Here is a 25828-nt window from a genome sequence, read left to right on the forward strand (position 1 = left end):
TAAATTTATGAGATACGTCATTAATTAATTATGAAAATTTATGGACAATAATGTATGGACGGACTTGCAGCATTTTTCAAATATTTGAAATAATTAAATAAATTGATAATCTGATTAATTTCGTCAATGCATGCAATTTAATCTCTAATGCAACTCTTTTGATTTAAAACTTTTATATATGATATATATATATATACACTATCGATTTTTTTTATTGTTTTTACAAATTAAAGAAAGCATATTTTCCTCCTCCACCTCTTATCCAAATTCGATCCTTTTTCAGTTTTTCTTTTTTATTTTTGCCAATTTTTGTTTATTTACCTCCATTTATTTGTCATTAAATTTAATAATATCTTTTTCATTAATCTAATATCCTAACTCAATTTTCCGATCGAATACATTAATTTAAAGAATTATTTGTACATATTTATGGTTTCTTTTAGATTTTCTTAAACTTATTATCCTTTAATAATTATATACAACTTACAAGTACCACTTAAATTATTAATATAGTATTGAGTTTTTTTTTAATCTAAAAATTATGATAACTAAAAAATAAAATACTACTTACTTCTGATATTTTCAACCATTCCAACAATCAAAAACTATATATATCTTACTCCAAATAAATTAAAGCGATGTAAGGTACAAAATGAGACATTAACTTTTTATGGACGAATTTGTATACAATGCTCAACACATTGATGCCATTGAACAATTGTAAATAAATATATTCCAATGATAATGAAATAAGACTGAAACAATCACAAACACTCTGTTTCTCTGTAGAACATTACATCTTCCCTTATTCAGAAGCCACATTTACATTCATTGTGAACCCCTTCGATCCGTTTCTTATCTGTAACTTGATAAACTTGGGCGGGGCGAATCCCGCGACAGATTCAGTATATTCCTGCTGAAGGATACTCCTGAGGCTCGAAGACTCGGTTATGACAAGTCTTGTCACAAGGGTAAGGACAATCGGTATGCTGAAACGGACTCCTGTCGTAGTACCAATCCCCTATTGCTTCAGCAATGGTCTATGCAAACAAAGTGTTACTTTGGTGTTAATGCACTCATTTTCGCAGAAAATGTAAGCGAAAAAGGGAAATATATAGTTATGTAATAACCTTGCCATTTAGTCTAGGCGAGTCGCTTCTTAGCCACGTTTCTTGTGTTTCAGTTTGGCAATGAGAGTAGCAAGAGTTTATGTAGTATCCTCTTGTAGAAGAGGGGCCTAATCCTGTCAATGCACTCAAGAACTCCGTATGATAACCTGAAGGTATGTTATATCAGATAAAAGGTCATGTGATGCAAGATTTATATGAAAGATTGGGGGACAAAATTTCTTCTGCGGTATGATTAATGTCGTTTAATTTCAACAAAATATAGATGTGATTAGACCTTTAGATCGAAATTCGTGTTTTCTGTTGTCTGATACTATGCACTGATCAAGAAGAAAGAACTGATAGATTACGGCTGGCGCGAACCTTGCATAGTTTGGAGTTGAGAAGATGAACATTTGAGAATGTCAAGCTTGCAGTTGTGCCAAAGACCATGAGGATCAGCAACTCCAGGAGCCAAAATGTTCTTTATCTGTTACACACATACACTTGTGTATAGTTGACATATACAAAGGAAGTAAGGAAAAAAATTTTGATGGCGAAATTTAACAATCAAGATTTTTGCATATCTGGTATCATGGAAATGTGGACTGACCTGCCATGAATCATAGGCTGCATTCATAATGAAAAGGGGCGTTTGAATTCCTTGGGCGACGTATTGCGGGAAAAAACACTGAAATTATAATCGGGCATGTGTTTGTTAGTTTCTTCTTTGAAGGGAAAGTTTTACTGAGGAAATGGGATCATACCAGGCCTGGACTCAATCTTGAGGTACAAGAACTGGGCAAATTCTTTGCTGATCCCTAAGGCGCCACGTAAAAATGAACAAGTTAGGATCACGAAAAGTCGAAAATATAGGAAATTCAAGTCTTACATGAGTTGCAACAACTTGACTGTAGAATTCTTTAATATGCTCAGCTCCAGAAACATCCTTCCTGTCAAGAAAAAAAAATGATTGAACATTGATGCCTATTGACGAGTTTAAATAATTTCATTTCAACTTCTTGGGATATTCAGCTTACGCGTTTATAAAATAGCCGGCATCCGAAAAGCACTTCACTTTTGTGCTTGCAGGAAGAAGAGACCTGAATCTATCACAGTGAAGAATCGACGTCAATCCACCGGCCGAGCATCCGGATAAAATCGCCTGAATTGCCATTAAAAGGAGTTTCTTTATGTTTTGTATTGTGGAAAAAGGGTTGATTAGTATGATTTACTCATGAAAAACAATACATTTTTGGCGTTTTTCATTCCTTTCCCCAGCAGATCTTCCATTATAGCGAGGAAGACCCTTGCTCCCCTGTAGTACAGTTTAGTTGCCTGAACAAATCACAAATGTGAAACACATCAGATATATGTACGATCGATTCAGCCAATGTTTAAAAACAAGATCTTATTCATAGTTTAAGAAAGATAATGTGGAAAAGCTCACAGGATTCACTGCTTCAATGTCACCAGTGAATGATGATCCATCACAGTATCTAACCTTGACCTTATTCCAGTCATAAAAATCTGGAAAAATCGATATCGGCCCGTGTAAAAAACTCATTAAACACCAAAAAACTCGACGCAGATGCTTCTAGCCAATGAAATGCTGAAAAAATCACCAGGATTAAACTGTGCTCTGTTGCTCAACATCCCAGAAAAGGACAGTGTCTTAACCATTTTCGTGGAGGAGCCTAATCGGGTGCTTTTTCGAGCAAGGCAAGTCGTGGCATTGTTGCACCATGCTCCTCCCTAATTGGCCCAACATTATGCAAACTATTCAGACTCACTTTCTATCCCAAGTTTCATAAGAACCTTCAAGAAGTACTTCATATATATATATACATTATGTGACAGAGATCAATAATCAATAAGGAGTTGGATCAAGAAATTTTGTCTGATGGTTTATGATTCACAACATCTAATTCGATTCTTGGAGACCAACCTCAATCGTAACCAACCAGTTGTTGATTCCTGCTCCGAATCCCGCGGAAAAATGGTATGCCGGTGGACTCCCATCCAAGCAAACTACGAAACAAGACCAGTACACATGAATTAATAAATCATGATACTAATTAAGAATTAAAAAAAAAGATCTAACAGTATTCTTTACCAGCTCCTTTGGCCACAGCACTCTGAACATAAGTGATGCCCACATCGTAGCATTCAATTCTCAGCATTATCAGCGCAAAAACCAGAGTTTGCAGCCATTGCTCAAATCTTTCTTTCACCATTCTCTCAAGTTACGCTACAAAAAGGGAAAAAAAAAAGTTAAAAAAAAGGATGATAAAGTGAGAAAAAAGAGGTGCCAACTATGTACAATGATACCTTTTGAGCACACTCTTAAATCTGTTTGGGCATAGTGAACCCGCCGACACTTTTGTTTTGTGTGATGTCCGGGCTTTATATAAGTGCGGGACCAAGATACATATTTTAAGGGTGAATATTTTTTTATCTTTATTACAAGAATCATGTGAGATAATACGATATAAAATGTTTGCGTGAACATCTTATATAAGAAGAGTGAGTGCTAGAATCGTCTCAATTTTAATGCGGACCCGTGTTCCATGGACACATGTAGAGCCACAGATGAATCTTATCAAACTACGCGCTCTGCATTTAATGTGTAACGTTGAAGGATAGGGAATTATTGGAATTTCTAGGAAGTCCAACTGATCACTCGAAATATATATATTGGCAGACAACAATAATTTACTATATGATTTTAGTAGTGACAGCAAACATTAAAACTCTTGAAATGTAAGTGATATCTGTATTTGTGTAACATAGAATCAAATTCCCACGCCTCATTGTTATAAAATCTCGAAACATGTCCTGAAATGGGTAATTTATAATAAGCATTTTCGAGTACTACTGTTAAATATCATAAATCCAGAATGTCACAGTTTACAGAGAGACTCGAAAACAAAATACAGAAGTCGACACAATCTAGCTACCTGTATCTCATACGATAAACCAAAAACTACGAGAACGTAGACGACTCGATTAGCTGAAGGCAGACAATGTTGCTACAAACTCAATGGCGGATCCATAATTTTTAAACTATAGGGGTTAAAATTTTAAACTTTAAAATTGTTTAATATTTTAAATCGAACCACTCGCACTACTGTCAAATTAATCTAAAATTTTTCAAAATTAATATATATAAAATTTTAAAATTTTCCTGATCACCCAGGCTAAAGCCCGGGTAACAATACACTTGGGTCCCCGCCTACAGTGGTGTTGGATGAGAGCAACAATATTAGGGGCTTCATGGGCAAACACAGCATGATTAGATGTATCCGTTGGACCAAAACTAGATTTTAAAAGATAAAACACAAAAGTCATAATTGTATTTAATAGGCTTGCATGGGACAAATATATCAGTCTCGTAATAGTTTGAATCCAGGGACCCATGCATGGCGGTGACTTGTATTTATATCTATGTATAATATTTATATACATAAATAAAGAATGCTAAAAGTGACGCGGCACATGGACATTTGAGAGAGGACGAAATTAATAAATTATCGTGATATGAATAAAATAGGGACGATTGATTAAAATAAGAGTCAATTATGAATAAATTTCCAAACTCAAATCTTTTTTTCTTCCAACTCCCTCTCTTAAAGAATTTTTCTTTGCACTCTCTAAGGACCACAAAACTTGATTATTTTAATATTTAATTCTTGTACTCAATATGGGTTGTTTTGTACTTAGATCTGAAGGTTTTATACTTATATCTAAAGATCTATGTGCTTATATCTCATGTTTTAATGCTTATTTTGGTACAAAGAATTGTGTGCAAAAAATGGTATCAGAGCCTTAGGTTAAATATTCAGACTTAATATTATTCGTTAACTCATACTTTTCTTTGTTGAGGAGAAGATTTTTTTACAAAAGATGACTTCAAACGAAGGTTTGAATCAAGAGGATTTTATTTATATGAAATCCTATAAACAAGTTAATCTGTTCACAATAGATTACTTACGACAGAAAGATGATTTCTAACTATCAATGTTTAGAAATTACCCCAGATTCCTCTAAACTCTCCGGAGATTTTAGAGAAATTCAAAAGACGGTACAATATTACAGCAATCAGCTGTATGAAATACTTCGGCAGATTGAAGAAATCCTTAATAAACAAGAAGAAATTCTTGTAACCCTAAAGGATCTTCAAACTAAAATCACAAATCTAGAACAAACTTCAGGTTCTAGAAAAGGAAATACAGGAGGAAGGTTACCACTCTCGTTTGGTACCGAACCGTTGTTACATCAGAAAGGTAAAACCAAAATGGTTCAAAAATCTTTAACTGATGATGAAAGGATGATTAATCTTATAAAAGCAGTATCAGAGAAAAATACTATCTGATGACTAATTTAGAGAGATTAAATCTCGAGGATCTACAAGATCTCGCGGATTCTTTTGCGAATCTCAAAGTAGTAGATCTAAAAATGAACTCCCCTGAGGGTGAACAACCCATAGGGAATCCCCCAAGATATGCGGTTAAAATAGAAGAACCACATAGTGAGTTTCAGGTTGTAGAAAATTCACATCCAGCAGAAACCAGATCAAGAAGGAGTAAAATCCCACTCCATCAAATTCCTTACGGAAAAACTGTTTTAGATCCAATACATCCTTACGAGGTTATGTTAAACCTTGATGTTTTGGACTTCAAAAACAGAGAAGATCTTATACATGATTGGACGTCAGCAATGAGAATTGCAGCCGCGACATTAGATCTCAATAAAGAAGGATTCATTAAACTTCTAGAAATGAGTCTAATGGGATCTGTCAAGATTGCTTGGGAGATGACTATGCCAGATACGAAGGAATCAATCTTAGCAGGAGAATCCCTCAGTGAAATTGGAGAAAGAATGGCCACCCTATTTAAAGCACAATTCATAGGGGTAGACTATTTCAACAATCAAGATACAGAGAAAAAGAGAAGATATACTCAAGCTCTGTATAACCTCGAGTTACATGATATCTGTTTAGTTGATGAATACATTATGTTATTCACTAAATACAGATAGAATTCAGGAGTTGAAGAAAATGTAGCTATTCAGCTATTTTTCGCAAAAATGCCAAGTCCCTGGAGAGAAATGCTGATTAAAGAATATGTTCCAGGTCATCTTGACACTTTGGCAAGACGCGCGTCCTTTTTGAAAGGAAAATTGGCAGAATGGTGCCATATGGCAGCATTACAGAAGAACTACAAGAAAATAAGGGGTATAAATAAACGTACACATTTATGTTGTAAAGATAATGATCTTCCAACGATCATTGGAAACAGATCACAGGGATTTAAAAGAAAGAAATTCAGAAGTAATCCCTACAATAAAAGAATGAGAAGTTCTTGGAAACCAAGAACATTTTGGTCCAAACAAAAGGCCAGATCTTATAGGTCAGGAAGAAGAAGTGGACCTACAAGAACATCCCCAGTAACAAGCTCATCACAAAGCAGGGGAAGAACACCATCAAGAAGAACTTTCAGAAGAACTCATACAAGAGCAAGTGAAAGTTTCAAGGATTGCAACTGCTGGACATGTGGAGCAAGAAGACATATATCTACAAATTGTCCAGAAAATGAGAAAAAAGGAGTTAAACTCTTTGAAGCAACACCAGATATGGATGATGCGGTCTTCTTTCAAGATCTAGTCCAAGTATATCAATTTGAGGATATCCCCTCAGATGAAAGCATATACGAAGAAGAAATATTGTTTAGTCAAGAAGATTCTGAGGATGGATCAGAATCAGAATCAGAATAAAGAAGAAGTGTTTCGACATGAAACACATGAAAGTTTGGCTGGATTCTTTAGCCAAACCACGATATCTCATAATATGGTCCAAAGGATTATGAGAGAAAATCCAACGTTACAAAAGTACCAGGGATTTTCGGCAGGACAAGTAAAAAGAGTCTTAGGCAACCTAGGGCTTAGACAAAGAAGACATAATTTGATTTACAAAGTATCCAGAAGGGAAATGGCAATCCCCATGGAGTTAACAAGTAATCAAATAAAGATGCAGTTAATTCCTTTTGAAGAAATAAGAGAGGAATTGCAAAAGTTGAAAGGTGAGGTAGCAAGGACAATGTCTTGGATTCATATTGGAGCAATCCAAATAATGATCAAGGCAACTTTTAAAGAAGGAATAGATTCACCCATAGATATCGTAGTATGCGATAAAAGAATGGGGAATATTCAAGATGCTGTCCTGGGTACTATCTCAGGAAATCTTTGTGCAAGAAAAATTGTAGGAGTTATCTATCCAAGAATAGCCTACAATTTAGCTGACAGGGACTTTAGTCGAGCCTTGACGTTGCATCAAAACTTCAAGGAAAAGAGACTAATGAAGGAAGGTAATAGACCATATTCTATTACATATCAAATTTCATATGCTCTTTCTAATACTCATCATTCTGAATTATTTATTAGAAATGAGTTCATTGAAATTCCAGAGATCTTTGGAAAAGTTGCTCATGCAATATACCCAGAAAGAATCGAGTTTCCTTTAATTCAGGAAACAGACATTCAAATTCAAGACAGACCGGTTCTATACAGAGACCTTAAAATAGAACCTCGAAGGTTATCTTTTCAAGGAAACCGAATGACAAGTAGGAGATGGGACAAATCTCTTATTCAAGAAATTCCATCAGAAGAAAAAGAGTTTTCTATAATAGGAAAACTTAGATCTCCAGAAGGATGGAAAGAAGTAAAAATAGTATTCGATATTACAAGTCATCGGAACCAGTTCCCTTGTAACTCGATTTACTATTTGGAACAACATGAAAAAGGAACTTACCAAGGATTGATAAATATTGGAGAATTGGAAGTTCAAATATGTGGAATTCCAGGAAAAGAAGTGGATCAGCTCATTCTTGGCCTAGAGTTTCTGGAAGACCATAAACCATGGAAACGCCTTGAAAAAGGAATAGAGTTCATGGCAGAAGAAAAGACTTTGAGGATTCAATAAGAATTCTACGAGATGGAAAATCAAGAAAATTGGAGAAGGGACAATCCCTTAATCAGATTCGAGAACTCTGTTTACAAACAGAGGAAGAAGCAGCTGTTAAAATTAGTAAGTCATGAACATGATTTACTAGATCGCATTGAAGAGGTAGAAAGGAGTAACCATACTCTACCTTCTGAAGCCTTAGGAAGACTAAAGGTGAATAGTCTTAATCGGATTACTGAGTTACAACACAGTCTGTTAAAAATGGCATGGCCATTTAGTAATCCCTTTAAAAAATGACAACAAGTCCTTTCTCCATATACATTTCGATAGAGATGTTGTATGAACAATATAAGGCTGAATACTTTGCAGCTTATATTGATTCGGGAGCAGGAATTTGTATAGCAAAAAGAGGAGTCTTCCCTGAAAAATGTGAAGAAGATTTGTCAAAAATTGCTGGACGAGATTTCTCTCGAAGAATTTTAATTCTTTGCAAAGGAATAAAATAAGCAGAGATCCTTATAGGAGGAGCAGGTCAGACACCTTGGTACAAGGTAAAGACACCACCAATCTATTTCCATGATACAGGAGCTGATATCCTGTTAGGAAATAACTTCTTACAAATGTTTAAGAAGTACACACAAGACAATGAGTCAAGAAGACGTATGTTCACTACAATTTGTGATCATAAAATTATCGTTCAAAGACTCAAAGTTGCTTTTTATCGACAATTGCCGATAACATTTCGCAGCCAGCGTGGTGATAAGGGACAACTTTTCACCCAAAAATGAAAGATCCAAGAAGGTTTGGAGAAACCATGTTGAAAATAACAACAGAACAAGAACTCCAAACAGAGGATATGGAGCTTCTCAAGGTAACTCTAAATCATAGAGATATAGAGTTAGAAAATAAGGTATCCCTTGAAGATATCAAAAAGAGGCTCAAAGAAAGTTATAATGAGCATCCTTTGGCATGGTGGGATAGAAATCAACTCAAAGTCAGTCTTACTCTAAAAGAAGGCAAAAAGTATGAATTCGTCAGATATAAGCCTATCCCGATGAACATAACAGATCAAAGGGATATGAGAATGATTATCAAGAAACATTTGGACCTTGGTCTAATCAAAAAAGGAGTTTCACCATATAGTAGCCCAGGTTTTCTGGTCAGAAATCATGGTGAAATAAAAAGAGGAAAACCCAGTTTAGTTATTAACTACCAAGGTATTAATAAAATCCTAGAGTTTGACGGGTACTTCATACCTAGTAGAGAACATCTAATTAGCTGTGTACGAAATGCTAGAGTGTTCTCAAAATTTGATTGTAAGTCTGGATTCTACCAGATAAGAATGGAAGAAGGCAGTAAGAAATTCACAGCCTTATATACTCCACAAGGACACTATATTTGGGAAGTTATGCCTATGGGATTGGCTAATGCACCCCAGGTATTTCAAAGAAAGATGGATAACCTTTTTAAAGATTATTTCAACTTTATGTTTGTTTATATTGATGATATTCTTATAGCATCAAAAAATATAGACGAACACGTTAAACACTTAGAGATTTTCTCTAAAATTTGCAAACAAGAAGGACTGGTGTTATCTGAAAAGAAAGCAGTCATAGCAACAAGGAAAATTGAATTCCTCGGTATTGAGATTGATGAAACTGGAATAATTCTACAACCCCATATTGTGGAAAAGGTAAAGAATTTTCCAGATAAACTCAAAGATGTAAAACAACTCCAAAGTTTTCTTGGAGTAGTTAATTTTGCAGGGATGTTCATTAACAATCTAGCAATGTACAGAAAGGTGTTCAGTCCTTTGTTAAAAAAGGATGCTAGGTTTATATGGACCGATGACCATACTAAAGGGGTAAACCAATTAAAAAAGATATGTAAGAATCTCCCAAAAATGGCTATACCCGTAGATGAAGATGATCTGGTATTATTTACGGATGCTAGCGACGATTGGTGGGCGGCAGTCCTTACCAAAATCACTCCAGATGGGGAAATACCATGCAGATACTGTAGCGGTCTTTTTTCAGAATCTGAGGCCATTAGATGGCATATCAACGAGAAGGAATTTTATGCGGTTAAAAGGGCTTTTGAAAAATGGCCATTATTTTTACTTGCTAAAAAATTCACTCTGAAGGTTGATAACACCCAGGTAAAAGCTTTCCTAAAGAATAAGATTGAATCTAAACCTGAGAAAACTAGGTTATTAAGATGGCAAGCATTATGTCAAAATTATATTTTTGATATTGTTATTATTAAATCTCATGAAAATATTCTTGCAGATTTTTTAACAAGAGATGGAAGGCAGTGACGTGGATTCCATCCTGAAAATGCAGAGGCATCTCAGGGAACACCTTGGGTTGCTTCAAAACGAGTTCAACCAGTTAGCCATTAATGCTGAAATGGCCGGCAGGTTACAACAAGCTGATCGGATCAAAGTAACTAATCAAATTACAGGATGTATGCAATCTCAAACACAACTATGGGCTGCTATTCAAGGGCCAATTGTGAAGGCTATAGAGAAACCATTGGTTTCTCATAAACAAGATATACTAAAACCATTGGTTTTACAAGAACAAGAAATACAACCATCGGTTGTGAAACAAGATGTTGAGGAATCTAAAACTCAAGAAACAAGAGCTAATCTATCATCAGCCTTTGATGATCTGGATGAAGCAACAATTGATGAGGATAACTCATCAGTCAACCCTCCGCCTCTGGGGTAAAAGAGGAAGAGATCAATCTTAGGCCCAACACTGACAAGGGCAAATCTAAGATTGATACTAATCCATCTATTATTTCTCAATTCCAGGTTTATCAACAGAAGTGGGAGAAATTGAATACAAGGAATGAAATCAACCCGAATACTTGCAGGGTTGATGTTGCAGGAATATATCCAAGGGTTTGGCTAACAATGTCAATCCTAAAGATGTAAAACTCTGGTATGAATTTGGGGCTTTGGCCTCAGTTTATATAATGTCACCAAGCTTTCTGGAGATATCACAATTACCAAAATGGATTCAGGAAGCAGTCCAAGAAACATGGGCAAATAATGATCATTTGTCCAGAGGAGATGTGCTTGAGTTATATTTTTTCAGTGCAGCTCCAGAACCAACAGTGAAAGGATCACACGAACCCTTTCATTTTATCAAGCTGAAGAGACCTGATATAAACAGTCATAAATTTATCAAGGATCCTAAAACTGAAGAAATACCCTTGGTGTCCACTTTCGGGGAAAATGAGATCTCAACCAGAAGGGCATGGGGTATTTGGGTCTGTCTTACTGAGATGGACAAAGTCAAGTTTCCATTCAAATTTTATCAAAATTCTGTGAACGGATCGTTCCTATTGAACACAATGACAGGAAAAACTACAGCATTTGCGGAAGAACTCTTCGAAAAGAAGAGAAATCTTTTGTGGAACAACAAGCTGCCGGGGAGTAAAGAAACTCGCCGAAAATTTTGTAACATGGCTCATATTGGACGATGGTCAGAGAATATCTGCCCAGAATGCCCAAATCAGAAGGAGCCAGAATTTGGAAAAACCTTTAGACCCCGAACGGATCGAAAGGATTTTTCCGAGACAAGCAAAGGTGGACAAGGACCACCAAAGATGCGTTTTCACAGGGGTCTAATTCAAAAGCAAAAGATGCCCCGACAACAATAAAGCAGGCATGTGAGGAGAATAAAGCCAAAAGAAAGTGGCAGGCATGTGATTCCTCCACTAGTAAAAGATGCCATCAATGCATAATAAAAAATTCAAGACAGCTGCCTCCTCCACCAGTAAAATATGCCATCAATAATGGCATAAAGAAATACAGGACAGCTGTAAGATTCTCTGAAGTTTTTCGGTGAAACGAGTGGAACTACAGCTATAAATACAGGCATTTGAGGAAGCTGAAGACATCGATCATTTCCTTCAGTTTTCTTACGAATAAAATTGTTGTAATATTTCTCTTTCTTTTGTAATAAGTTTGCGTCTATGTATTTCAAGAACGAGGCTACTATGAGTAGCTAAACAAGTTGTCTTCTCCTCCTCAAAGGAGTTGATTTATGTAATAATATTATGTCTGAATAAATTTTCTAAAGTCTCTTGTTCTTTCATGTTCATGTTTTATAATTAAATTTATATATCATACGCCTTAAGGTAGAAAATGAATTAAGGTTGTGCTGGGTGTCGTTGAAGGAGCTTGTGCAGAAACTATCTGTTGCGACTGCGTGGTTGGAGTGTGAGGAGCACTTCGTAAAACTCGGCAGGTATGACCCGACAACATTATGGTCAAAGAGGTATTTAAATTTGATTCATTTTACGGAAGCATGTTGGACCTTAATCTAAAGTATATAGGCTGGAAACCTTGCGCAACCAATAGTTCTTCACGATATGAACTGGTTCGATAGGTAAAACAATGCCAAAGTATAAAAGATTAGTTAAATACTTGTTTAATCAAAATTGGGAACCACTAGGGAGTGCAAACTAAAAAATTTGAATGTAGGGAGTTAGAAAAAATTTATGTTTAGGTTTAGGGATTTTAAAATAATTACCCCTTAAAATAATAGGGCAATACACCATATATGTATAGGGCAAGTAAACACACCATATATATATATATATATATATATATATATATATGGAGAGAAGTTTTAAATTGCTCAATAATTTCTGTCCATTTAGTCTCTGATCACTGAAACCTGGTTGTTTTTTTTTTACTTCTCACAACACTAAAGCACGGTATCGGGTTTTAGTGGTCGGGACGAGTTGAGCATCATTGATTGGGCAGCTGAAAATTTCTATATATAAGGACTAAGGTAACAGTATAAATACAAATTCTCGTACATATTAAATAAATAAATTCAAATAGTGTAAAAAAATTATTGAAATTTTGTTTCTACTAAATACAATTAATAATATATTGTTGTTGTTAAACTAAAATTTGTTAAATTCTTGGATCATCATAATATTTTGCTTTAGTGTTGTGGACGTTCTTAATTAGTCTTCAATTATGAATGGTACTTCTTTTGCTCTGTCATTGACTCGTTCCCTTTTTCTTCCCTTTATTTAATTTTGCAAAACCCATATTATAAAATATTAATAATATTCCAAATATAATCTCACAAAAAGTCGTGTGTTGTAATCGAGTTTAAAAACACAAAACAATTTATTTGTTCACTAAAAACTCCATTGAATACCGTGTAAACCTTTTTAATTGAATCAAGTCGATACACAAGTGAATCTTGTTGCATTAACCGTTTGTTTTGATGAACAAAATTTAACATTCTTGTATCATCTCGTATTTAACTCGAATTTTACGATAATTGAATATAATATCTTTAGTTTACGGTAAGTTTATACTTTATCATGTCCCCGAATGAACCAATCGTGATGAGTGGGCAATTGTATCAGACATTTGTGTTTGTGGTGGTGGTTTAACTATACATAATTGAATCAACCACTTCCTTCAATTATCGCGGCAATACCAATTAAATTAGACCATATAAGAGAAAATTAAAGAAACATTATATATAATTCACACCCATAAAACACATGAACAATCTTTTATATGGACGATAATATAGATTTGAAGGAAAATTACAACTTTTGATTTTTTTATATTGGATTTTTCTTCTTAATCTTTATCTTTGGATTCTTAACAATTTTACATCATTGTCTTCAAATTTTAAAATATAAAAAAACATGTCTCAATTTTTATTTAAACACAACATTTTTTTAAAAAAATATTTTCAAAATCTTGTTCAAACGCTTACTTTAAATTATCTCACTTATAAAACTCTAAAGTTTTTTTTTGGAGTAATGCCCAAATAAAACACTTGTATTTTATCTCATCAGTGTTGCAGTGCCATGTAGCACCACATCGACGGAGTGTAACATCAACCTAACAAAAAAATTACTAAAATTATCAAATATCATTAATAAATGAACAAAGGTAGCATATTAAGATTGAGATTCCATAGTTTATGGAAATAAACTATAATATAGACAAGTAAATTATACTATACCAAAATTGAACATTATATATTTATGATTTAAATCTAAATGTAAATTAACTTGGACGTCTGGCCCAAAACGAACCAGGCCAAATAGAATGCCCGAACTGCCAAAGGTTTTGAAATGGATGTGTTCCTTTGCCCGCCGTGTCACCGCCAAGCATATTGCAAAGCAACAGTTCGTAAAATCTCGGAGATTTAAGTTATGCTCAAGTGCTGTTTCTTGCTTCCTCGTTCCAGGTAATTAATGGGGTTATTTATATTTGCAGATTTCATGTTCATGGAGCATATCTATTACAGAGACACTAAATCTTGAGTTCACGTGCTTACTGAATGTTTCTTGCAAGTTCATGTTATGTGATGCCCCATTTTGGTGGAAATTTTATTGGGCGTTTATATTTTTTCATGCTTTTATTGAAAGTGAATTGGTTTTATGGTTTTTTAGCGACCCACTTACGAAAGCATGAAATTTGGTTGATTAAGGTCCCAATTGCATGAAATGGATGGTGGGATATCCTTTTCTTCTGCACCATCTTCTCTTGGTTTTTTTTGTTCTTGAAAATACTTGCAATTTTTCGTTCTCTGAAGTTCAAATGGTTGAGTGTGTTTTTGCAAAGGGTCCAGCCTACGGGGGGAGACCATGGCAGGTTGAGTGTGGGTGTGGCCATGACTATGAGCGTGGGCAGGCAAGAAACTCAATGAGGGATTATTTAATGTTAATTGGTGAAATTTTAACTCCCCTGAAAAGCTTGTTTTGAAAAATGATCCTCCCAATGTAATGAAATACATTGAAGAAGGTTACTTTTAAAATCAATAGTCGACCAAACCCAAAATTTCAATTCCCCTTGACATAAAATTTGATTTTCTTTTTCTCATTTTGAGACTGGGCCGGACATTTTGTGGTTCTTTGACTTGCAGAGTAGCTTGTTGCAGCAAGATGAGTACGGCTCCCGAACCATTATGTCGAAAATTTGTGCCAGTTCAGCAGAGTGAAATCACATCAATGAGCAGACCTGCTGGTTTGTATATTTGTGTTCTTGAATAGCGCATTCTTTTCTTTCATATGTGTATGGATCTCTTCTGTTTCGTTTAGGCATTAAGAAAGCCAAGTCTATTTTAGGAACTTTTTTTGCTCTGATACTTTTAATGATCAATGTTACAGGCTTCAAATTCCGTTTGGTGTCTTATAACATTTTGGCTCAGGTGAACGGATGTTAATTTGCTTGTTTCATTGGTCTGTTCAAAAGCAACAATAGTTGCATCTCGTTTCTCTATTATTTTTTATGTACTTATGTTAGCTTTTAAGTTGCATCCTGAAATTCACGTTAGGACTAAATAGATCACTAGATTTTGATAAATTTTTGGAATTGAGCCATTAATTTTTTTTTGCGTTGTTTCAATATTTTTTGATGGTATTGAAGTTCTTTTGTTAACTTTAGTAAACGAGAGTATTAGATTATGCAACTTCCATTTTTAGACCATTCGAGGGATTAAAGAAAATAGGATAGTTACTGGATAAGTCTTTATACGGTTGCAATGAAATATTGTTCCTGGTTTCCAAATACGAGGTTGCATATATCATGTTAAGAAATGATAATTGGACCTAACTCACCCCAAAAGCTAGCTCAAGGGTTGAGGGTTGTCTTAATCTATATATTAAACTCTCCGGCTATTTACCCAACCGACGTGGGACAAACTAATACACCAACATATCAAATGGTAATATATGCTATGAATAATCTCTTCCCTTCTCCTCGATCAACTCTGTTGATTTTATTTATGTTCTTAATGACTTGAAGGGCTCATGACTTCTTAACTTAATTGCAGGTGGCATATTACATCACTTATTTGATTTCTATGTTTTGTTTTCTTTTATGCTTTGCCTCCTCGTTATAGTTATTCTTCCTATTTATTGACAGTACCCTATAATTATTTTCAGGCATACGTGAAGAGTGCCTTCTTTCCTCACTCACCAGCACCTTGTCTGAAGTATGAACTCCAATGCCAAAATTATTTCCTAATTGACAATTCTTATGTCGTTTGATTTGTTCCATCCAACTGTAATTTACGTGAGTTTCTGCTACAACTCATGGAGCTTATACTAAATATCTCGTACTCATGAAATTTTACTAAAATGTCTTTGAGTGCATCTCTAGGTGGAAAGCTCGTTCTCAAGCCGTATTAAACATTCTCAAGAGCCTTGAGGCCGATTTTCTTTGTCTTCAGGTTTCTGTTTCCTTCCTGCTCCTGTTATAAAAATTCGGATGGCCTCAGATGTAATACTTTAGACTGCTTCGCAATCGTTTTTCTTTCCTGTACTTCAAGAAATATCAAATATATCTCAGGAAGTAGATGAGTATGATACCTTCTATAAGAAGAATATGGAAATCCTGGGCTATGCAAGTTGCTATATTCAAAGAAGTGGGAAAAAACGTGATGGATGTGGAATTTTTTATAGGCCAAACAGGTATGCCATGAATTTGAGAATCATATTTAAATTTGGTTGTACAGTTTATAACTAAATATTATTTGGGACTGAATGGATAAAAACTATTTTAGTTCCCAAAGTGTATGATATCAAAATTTCTTGTCAACTACATTGTTCCAATACTCAAATAATAGATAAACAAAAATGTGATGTGTATGTCCCAAATACCATCCACTACAAAAATATTAATTACATTGAAAGGTGAATTTTCATCTTATATTTTAGGGTGCAAATTATGACATCTGGTGTGGATTTATTTTACAGCAATCCTTAGATCAATTCAAGGGCTTTTTCTTTGGTAAACTAGCTTTCTTTGTCTTGATATTGTGATTAGTGCAGAGTTGGTCATCGAAGAGAGAATTGAATACAATGATCTGGTGGACTCATTTGGAGATGAAAAAACCCCATCTTTGGATAAAGAGGACAAATCATTGGCTGGTGATATTGAAGATGAATCAAAAACAAGTAATTTTGAAGATTAATTCTTGTTTATTCTTCGTGTTCTTATCCATTTGATTCCCCTTTTGTTTGCAAAAAGCCAAATGACTGTTTTAGTATAGACTTTTCCCTTAGAGAGGCATTCTTCGTTTATCCACTTGTTTGATTTTACTTTATATTCAATGCAGTGGAAAACAAATTTTATTAGTCCAAGTTTCACTACATGAATTTTGTGGTTTATTCTTAAGTTAACGTACGAAACAGCGGAGCAAGAAGAGAGGTGAATAGGGGAAACTTTTAGGAGGGTTATCATTCTGTGTATGTACAATACGTACTCATGCAACTCAAAAGGTAAAATTTAGCAATGAAGTGGCTGGGAAACTGCCCCTTCTAGCCTACCATTGGCTCCATACAGTAATCTTCCAGATATATTTCCATGTCTTCAAGTTATCTATGACAACCTTTTTTGGCTTTTTGCACGTGGCCTTAAATATAGCTCAGATTACTTATACGGAGCTGCATATCAAACCTCTCTGATCAGCGAATCAAATTCAGGTTTAGAGCAAAAAGACCCTCAAGTGGACCGCGGAAATCCTAATGACCCTCGTGTGAGATTAAAGCGTGATTGTGTTGGAATCATGGCTGCCTTCAGACTTAACAGTCCATCCAGCAATCATATTATTATTGCCAGCACTCATCTATACTGGTAATCTGGTTATCCTTCGTGTATCTTCCCCATTCACAACTTACACTCCTCTAGGACACGGGTAATGAAAAATTCAATTGTTTTAGTTAAAGGTGGAGCTGGACACAAAGTAGAACAAGTAAGATAGTAGATCCCAATTGAATTAAAAATTTCAGTTACGCATGCAATTTTTCTTGAAATTTAAGTCTTTTCTTCAAAATACACCAAGTCATCTTCTTAAATCCAAATTCTTGGGTTTAGCCTAATTCAAGGGTACTAATTCTCTTACACCTTTTTACAAGGTTCTCTTTTTAATTGAAATATATTCATCCGAAGAAAAAACCATAATTTCCCAGACTTACCTGTTTCCATCCCAATTGCAGGGATCCTGACTGGGCCGATGTCAAGATTGCGCAGGCCAAATACTTGCTTTCCCGCTTAGCAAAATTCAAGAAACTGGTATCAAACAAATTCGACTGCACACCGCCGATAATAGTTGCTGGTGACTTCAACTCCATCCCCGGCGATCAGGTCAGTAATATTTACCATATTCTTCTTCAATAATTCATTTAGACCACATCCATTGATCAGATACTTTTCAGGTGTATCAATACCTCATTTCGGGCACCACTTCCTTGGGACAGGAGATGGCTGACGACGAGCTGCCAATCCCGTTATCAAGTGTATATGGATTCATTGGAGGAGAACCTGAGTTTACAAACTGTACACCTGGTTTTACTGGTACTCTTGATTATATTCTTTTTACCCCTGCTGGAGATGTAAAACCGTGTAGCTATCTTGAACTTCCGGCAGTGGATTCGCGGGATGTTGATGGTGGATTGCCGAACTACTATCATCCAAGTGATCATCTTCCCATTGGTGCTGAGTTTGAAGTTGTCTGAGGCGTAGAATTTTCATTTCTTGAGAGTAATGAGTAAGCCCACGCTCTCCCGATGTAATTTGTGGTCGAATTATTCATTTGTTTTATTTGGACTAATGACAAGTCCATTAGTTTGTTTATTTCACATGACTCGAAAGATTTTGCAGCCATTTTTTGTTGTAAAAACTAATAAGAATGTTTATTATTATTGTTTTTTTAATAAAAAACTAATAACCATGTTGAGTTCCCTCAGAAAGCACCAACTTTTCTTCGAGAAAAAAGTTTGCCAAAAAGGGAAAAACCTAATTTGTTAGAAATATGGGGATAGCCAATATTACTACCAGAAAATTGTAGTAGTAAATTCCTTTATATGAAGAGAGTATTCCCTTCAAATTCAACGTGCAATTGTAATTGTGACAAATGTTACTCATTTAGAAGTTTCCAAATAAAAATTATTAAATTAAGCATTCCATCATTGAGGTATTGTGAGGGTAGTAGATTTGTTTGTTTTCCAAAACCGATTGAAAAAATCATTGGAAAACAAAATTTATTTGTTTTCCAAAACCGATTGAAAAGATCATTGGAAAACAAAATTTATTTGTAATTTTTTTTTATTTTTTATTTATTTAAAAAATATTTTTCGAGATTTAATTAGTGTTTCAAAATCTTATTTTAGTTATTTCCAAAGTTTTTAGTCAATAAAATATTCAAAAGCACTTAAAAATAATAAGCTTTGAAAATGACTCATAAATATTTTTTTTAAAAAAATACACTCGTGTGAAGTGATCGATCGGCTCACTCAAAAGGTCCGGTCCACAACCAAGGAGACCTCCTTTTGACCGGTTCAAAAATCGACCCATTTTCTCCGGCTGGCATGGTGGGGACAGTGGCGAGTCCAACGCACCCTTTCACCGACAGTGCCCACACCTTTAATTCTTGTCCTAAACTTTTCTCAATTCCACTCAAATTTAAAAAGTCCATAGCTTTTTTCTCATTTGATTCTTCTTCCACTTCATTACTTTGCTTTCCTTCGTAAATTGAATCCCTTTTCATCCTCCGCCAAGTTAGTTGATGGTGGCCCTGCCCTGCAAGCATGGATGCTATCAAGAAGCAAGCGAGTAAACTAAGAGAACAAGTGGCTAGGCAACAGCAGGTATGATGCTCTTGTCTTATTTTAACTTTTGAGGAGTTCATTTAAACTCTTGAATTAATGGTACGGAGCTGTCATCTTGCTGGAAGATTCGAGTTGTTGGGATGAAATTTTCTTGGAATTTAAAGAAATTAGGGAACTTGTTAGTTAAGATTCCTGGGCTTTTATTATGTTGTTTCTGGAGATTGATGCTTTTTGGCATAAGGTAACAGGTTTCGGAAATCGCAATTTATTTGTTTGTTTTTATGTGTTTGCTATGGGGTTTCGCTTTCCTTCTGCGATTGTGTATGACGTACACTTTTGGATGTCATCTGCGTCTCTCCTCTTTGGTATGCTATCTATAATCGTGACATCAAGAAATTCTTACCAGAAGAATTTAGAATCTTTTCTAATATACAAGGACTACCAGAAACAAGGATATGTTAATGATTTTGGCCTTTTGGGCGTTTTACTAATAATATTGGTGTTAGGTGGATGAGTTATGCCAAGCATAGTTTGTTTGTGCTAAGTATCATAACTGACATCCATACTAGGAAAAATCTGAATGGGGGAAGGTCCAGAATTCGATGCCCTGGGATATGTTATGCAAGAGTTGGCGTAGTTATAAATTTACTGTTTGGTATCCGTATGTTATTTTACCTAACAAGGACCTTAATTTTCCTTCATTTTGTTGGAATCCACGGTATCATTTTCCTTCCCGTGGTCACGAAATTTGCTTTTTTTTTTTTAAAATAAGTGCGAGTAATGTTAAATTGTTCTTTTTTAAGTCGGAAATTCTTATTTTTTGATCCAGAATGCTAGGCGCGACTAAAACTTATTTTCATTGCAAGTTAATGTAGTAGAGAGTTTTACCGGCGTACTCATATTCCTCATACAGCCTTCAAATGCATCATACGGTTGTAGCGAAACGAATTATAATTAATTATCTTTGGGCATTATAGTGCTCTACATTTAACCCTTTGTGTGTATACTATATAAAACATTCATACTGTCCAGACACAACGTCCATAAGAACAAATTGATATGATGTCTGGTGTCCTTTTATTAATTTATTTTGGATACAACTTATTTACCTTTTCATGGCATTAGATCCTCCAAATATTTTTTAAAGTAAGCAGTAAGCATGCGCCTTTAAGTCTGTTTTTTAAAAAATAAAAATAAAATAAATTGTTGACTAGTTATGTTCATTTATCATTCTAGGTATAAGTGGAGAAATAAGGTAAGGGCGACGAAGGTGTTAGATGGGATGATTTAATTGACTCTGGTGTAGCAAAACTTGCAATTTTTAATTTTAGAAAAGAGCAGAAAATTTCAAAATATTTTCAGGTGATATAACCACCACCCTTCACTGTTGCTAGATCCCTCCCTCCCTAGGATAGTAAGCATTATTCTATTTCTGACTGTCTGCCCTAAAGGAGTTTTTTTTTGTTCCATATACTTCCAACTTGGATTGAACAACCATGGCTCTTCATTCTTGTCTTTCTTGAAATTTTGCTCTGTAATCATTAAGTATGTAGGTAGGCTGTGATATGAATCTTAAATTTTGATATTGTAAAAATGTTATCCTTCTTTGTTGGCAGGTTATTCTGAGGCAACTCGGTCAATTGGGCCATGAAGGGGTTATGATTGATGAAACTGACATGCATTGTCATCAACAGCTACAGAATTTATACAAGTCTACTCGAGCAGCCAAAGTAAATACGTGGGGGCTTATTTTGTTACCTGCAATCTGCTGTAGTGGTTTCTGAATCTAATGAATCCTCTTATATAACTTCAGCAGTCACATTTAAGGAGCTTTTTGTTCCACAGCATTTCCAGAGGGATATTGTCCGTGGGTTAGAAGGCTTCATCTCGACAAGCAAAAAACAAATGGTGATAGGTGTGTGGTCCTATTTTTCTCTATTCAATTTCTCCTGTGACGAGGGGAAAAAAATAATTTGACCTCACTTTGTAGCCAGAAAATTGGCTGAAGATTCTTGTAAGTATGGCATTGAAAATCAGGATTCTACTCCTGCCCTTGCAAGGATCGCATCGAATTTTGGTACGTCACATGCCTCGATTGAAGATCATAGAGAAGCAATGCTTGGAATTCTTAGTTATCAGGTAATGAATTTGGTAAAAGTGCGTGTTAATGAAATCTCAAGCATCTTAATATTATTATCTTATTTGGGAATGATATACGCAGGACTTAACTTCATAGAAGTGCTTTCTATTCTCGGTTTAAGATCAATTTAAGTTTCCATAAACTCAATTACCACTGTATATCCATGGATGTATAATCAAATGAAAGAAACAACTATTAGGGAGTAAATATTTGCCTCAGAAAGGGGGAAAACTATCTTTTCCAATACTGATGAGATTACAAAATTTTCCATTTTCACTGTTTCAAACCTCTCCATGGTGATAAGTTTTTAGGTTGTTGGTAATATGAAGCGGTAGTGTTGATGTTCGGCTTGCCTATGGCTTTCAATCTAGAAAAAGAGGACTCAGCCTTCTTTGTAATCAAAGGGTGTCCTCTTTTTTAACTGTATTTTCCATTTTGCCTCTGGTTAGAATTTAGTGGGTGTTCAATTTTCTTGTGTTCTCTATATCTATCGTTGTAACTTGCTTACTATAGGTTTCTGAGCCACTTCGTGCATTGATGAATGGTGCTCCTTTGGAAGATGCTCGTCATCTGACTCACCAATATGATAGAATGCGCCAAGAGATTGAAGTTCAGGTTAAAAAGTCATTAATACTGTAATACTGTGAATGCACCATGTCTAAACTAATCATATGCATAGCACGGCTATGTTTAAATATCAAACATTTTATGTATGATATTATATCATTGTCAACGTAGGGGGTTATTAATTATATGCATGGCAAGGTTTATTTTTAAATATCAAATTTTTTTTTGACGGTCAAATATCAAAATTTTAATATACTATATCATTGTTAAAGTAGGAAGTAGGGGGTATGATAGGGGAAAAAAAAACCAAAAAAAACCCAAAAAAAAGAAAAACAAAACAAAACACACACAATTATTACAGTAATACTATTACATCTAATGCTTCACTTCATTATTCCAGTGTGTGGCATTATTGATTATGGTTAAGATACCAAAAATAGGACAAATCCGAAGATTATTATATGCTAATAGCCTAATACTGTACATGGAGGAATATTTTTGGAAATTAATCACCCTTGAATTAATTTAATCGTTTAACCTTCTACTTCCCAAACCCCATTTAGGCAGCTGAAGTAATAAGAAGGCAATCAAAGTTCAGAGATTCTTCTGCAGAAAGTGTCCTAAAGCTTAAAAACTCTGAAAAAAGATTATCAGAGCTCAAGTCTTCTATGTTGGCACTTGGAAGAGAAGCTACAGCAGCTATGTTGTCTGTGGAGGATCAGCAGCAAGAGTCTACTTTCCGAAAGATTCTTTCCATGGTATATTTGAAGTCATTCTTTTTTGTATTGGCATAGCATTTATGTACAATCCTTTTGGACCCTATCAACCTTGAATTTTACAGTTCAAATTGTTGATTATTTATAGCAAAGTTATTTATTTTGATGCTTTTCCTTGATTTTATCTTGTACTTGTTAAATATTTTTTTAAATGTGTGCCAACTGCAAATTTAGATACTTTTCTTCAAAAAATTATGCAAATAAAGAAGTAAAGATGTTCAGAAGGGCAGATTTATCCCTTTTCTATGTGAATTTATTACTTCCTCGTATCGAGTTATCGTAACTTTTTGTGCCTCATGAGGCCAGTGTGGAGAGGTGGACAGTGGAGGTGGTTGATTTGATTGTTAATATCTGTTTATGAATAAAAATTCCCGAGATAATGGCACTTCAATAATTCCTAGGATGTCGAATTATTTGAATGTTTCATAACATAATGGGATTACTGGATTGGTTTTTAAAATTTTGATGGAAACTTGACTCATGGTCTGTTCAGATTCACTCTAAATATTTGAATTTAAGCAGATCTGGTTATATCTCTAGTTTTCTCGAATTTTTTTGGTTGTGATCATATACTTTAAGCACATAGGTTGATGCTGAGCGATCTTATCATCAAAATGCAGTTGCCTTATTGGAGAAACTGCATTCTGAGGTATGCAGCCCCCTCATGTTATTCAGATCAATCTTCAATCATTTATCATTTTTATTTTTTACTATCTTTATTTGTTTTTTGTTTACTTTTAGATGATTCTTGAGGAGCAAACAGATGACTCGTCTCTACAATCCAAAAATCCATCGTTCAAGGATGATATTTCTCCTGTTAATGTGGAGAAATTTTCAATAAGATCAAGTAGTCAGAAGGAGGATAAAAATGATTCCTATTTTCTTGCAAAGGCTAGTTACTTATCACCGTTTTGGCTAGTAATGTATTTATTGGGAGGTTTCTATTATTCCCCGAATACAGATGAATTTTCTGGCTTTTTATCTCTTTCGATTTGTATGCACGCTGTCTTTACTTGCTTTGGTTCTTGACATTTTTTTGTTATCAGGTCATACACTCCTTCAACGCTCAAGCAGATGGCGAGCTAACTCTTGAAGTTGATGATTACGTTGTAGTTCGAAAGGTACCTATTCAATGCTCTCGTGTTTAACATGGTCAATCTATAGTGCCACATGGTATTACATCCCTTACTCCGATGCCTGAAGTTTCGCCGGTCCTGTTTAGGGGAGCAAACAAATAAATTGAGTCTGAGTAATACTCATGATCTTTTGTATATTCATCAAGCGTTAATAAATATAGCAATTGTTGATAGAAAATATTTTCGAATATGCTTGAGCTCGGCTGATCACAAATACGGGTCGAGTAATGTTCTTCTACAAGGTTCAATTTGTTTGTACTCCAACTGGTTTCTATATCTAGAAAGTGGTGATTTTACTTGCATCCAAGTTCACAAGATCCAACTCTCACTTCGTAAGTTTATTTGATGATCTTCGTTTGCTTGAATTCGGATTCAGGTGGCTTCAAACGGTTGGTCGGAAGGCGAATGCAAAGGGAACACTGGATGGTTTCCCTCTGCTTATGTAACCAAGGGAGACGACACAGCCCCAGCCACTAAATTGCCGGAAAATGAACTTTCACAATGAAAATTCGACATCATGGTTTTTGTGCATGCTTCTATATTTTATTTATTTTATTTGTTTTCATGCTACACTAGATTGTATATTAAACATGTTCTGGTTATTGTTGGATCCATTTTTTGTCTGTGCTTTCAAAATTTGTATGATAAATATCGGTGAACTGAAATTTTCCTGAGGATAATGTTGTCGTTTGTAAATACTAAATATGTCTACTAATGCCAGTCAATATCATTGTAGCAGTCACATAAATAAATGGATAAAAAAAATGCACAAATTTTTAACTTTTAAGGAGTCAAATTCATTTTGATACACGAAATATTGGTAAAATGTCAAATTGGTACATGAACTATTAAAAATGGTTTAATTGGTACATAATCAATTTATAAAATCAATTTTACCTTTTATATATATTATTTTAAAGTCTAATATTTTTGTTAAATTAAAATAGATACACATTTTATTTTTCAAAATTATTTTACTAATAGAATTATAAGCATAAATTTATATTTATTTAAATTTTATATTATAAATAAGGGATCGTATTATTATACGAAACATTGTAAATATTAATTAATACAAACATGTACATTCACATATATATAATGATGATAAATTATATATTCAAAAATAATATATATTAAAAATATATAATAAAAGATATTTTTAGGTTTATCTATGTTATAATATTATTATTTATAGTAATCAAAATAAAAATGATATATATGTGTGTGTTTTTTCATTTATGATCTACAAATTTTACGTTGAATACTTTTTCGTATACATGATATATAATATTATTTTTATAGTATAGTAATTAGTAAATATGAATTTATATTTACAATTATAATTAATATAATAATTTAAAAGACAAAAATATGTATGTAGTTCAATTAATCAATTTAATAACAATATTCAACTTAAAAGAAATTTAAGTAAATGACAAAATTGACTTTTGAGTTTGATCATATACCAATTAAACCCTTTTCAATTGTTCATGTACCAATTTAACATTTTATCAATAGTTTATATA

At 34.3% G+C, this 25828-nt stretch overlaps 3 protein-coding genes across 3 annotated transcripts; 2 read left to right on the forward strand and 1 right to left on the reverse strand.

Annotated features, from left to right (window-relative positions):
• Window positions 1-594: 594 nt before the first annotated feature.
• On the reverse strand, window positions 595-3577 carry LOC140880542 (pectin acetylesterase 8-like). The gene is made up of 13 exons (XM_073285127.1): window positions 3438-3577; window positions 3223-3357; window positions 3055-3137; window positions 2732-2861; window positions 2557-2636; window positions 2358-2444; window positions 2147-2271; window positions 1999-2059; window positions 1874-1927; window positions 1720-1797; window positions 1491-1596; window positions 1131-1276; window positions 595-1040 (listed from the first exon to the last, which is right to left on the reverse strand). Exons 2-13 carry the CDS (start codon window positions 3341-3343, stop codon window positions 903-905), a joined length of 1209 nt encoding a protein of 402 aa, XP_073141228.1. The 5' UTR covers window positions 3344-3357; window positions 3438-3577; the 3' UTR covers window positions 595-902.
• Window positions 3578-14169: 10592 nt separating this feature from the next.
• LOC140882030 (carbon catabolite repressor protein 4 homolog 4) lies at window positions 14170-18774 on the forward strand. The gene is made up of 10 exons (XM_073287761.1): window positions 14170-14315; window positions 14994-15094; window positions 15238-15278; window positions 16015-16064; window positions 16232-16301; window positions 16421-16542; window positions 16898-17028; window positions 17557-17707; window positions 18070-18217; window positions 18289-18774. Exons 1-10 carry the CDS (start codon window positions 14281-14283, stop codon window positions 18586-18588), a joined length of 1149 nt encoding a protein of 382 aa, XP_073143862.1. The 5' UTR covers window positions 14170-14280; the 3' UTR covers window positions 18589-18774.
• Window positions 18775-19529: 755 nt separating this feature from the next.
• Window positions 19530-24981, forward strand: LOC140883616 (SH3 domain-containing protein 1). Its single transcript, XM_073290163.1, has 10 exons — window positions 19530-19719; window positions 21297-21410; window positions 21526-21595; window positions 21671-21819; window positions 22334-22435; window positions 22951-23145; window positions 23750-23812; window positions 23905-24054; window positions 24210-24284; window positions 24676-24981. The coding sequence occupies exons 1-10, from the start codon at window positions 19660-19662 to the stop codon at window positions 24802-24804; spliced, it is 1107 nt and encodes a 368-aa protein (XP_073146264.1). The 5' UTR covers window positions 19530-19659; the 3' UTR covers window positions 24805-24981.
• Window positions 24982-25828: the final 847 nt, after the last annotated feature.

This window comes from Henckelia pumila, chromosome 1, assembly GCF_033568475.1.
Source record: "Henckelia pumila isolate YLH828 chromosome 1, ASM3356847v2, whole genome shotgun sequence".
Classification (NCBI taxonomy): Eukaryota; Viridiplantae; Streptophyta; class Magnoliopsida; order Lamiales; family Gesneriaceae; genus Henckelia; species Henckelia pumila.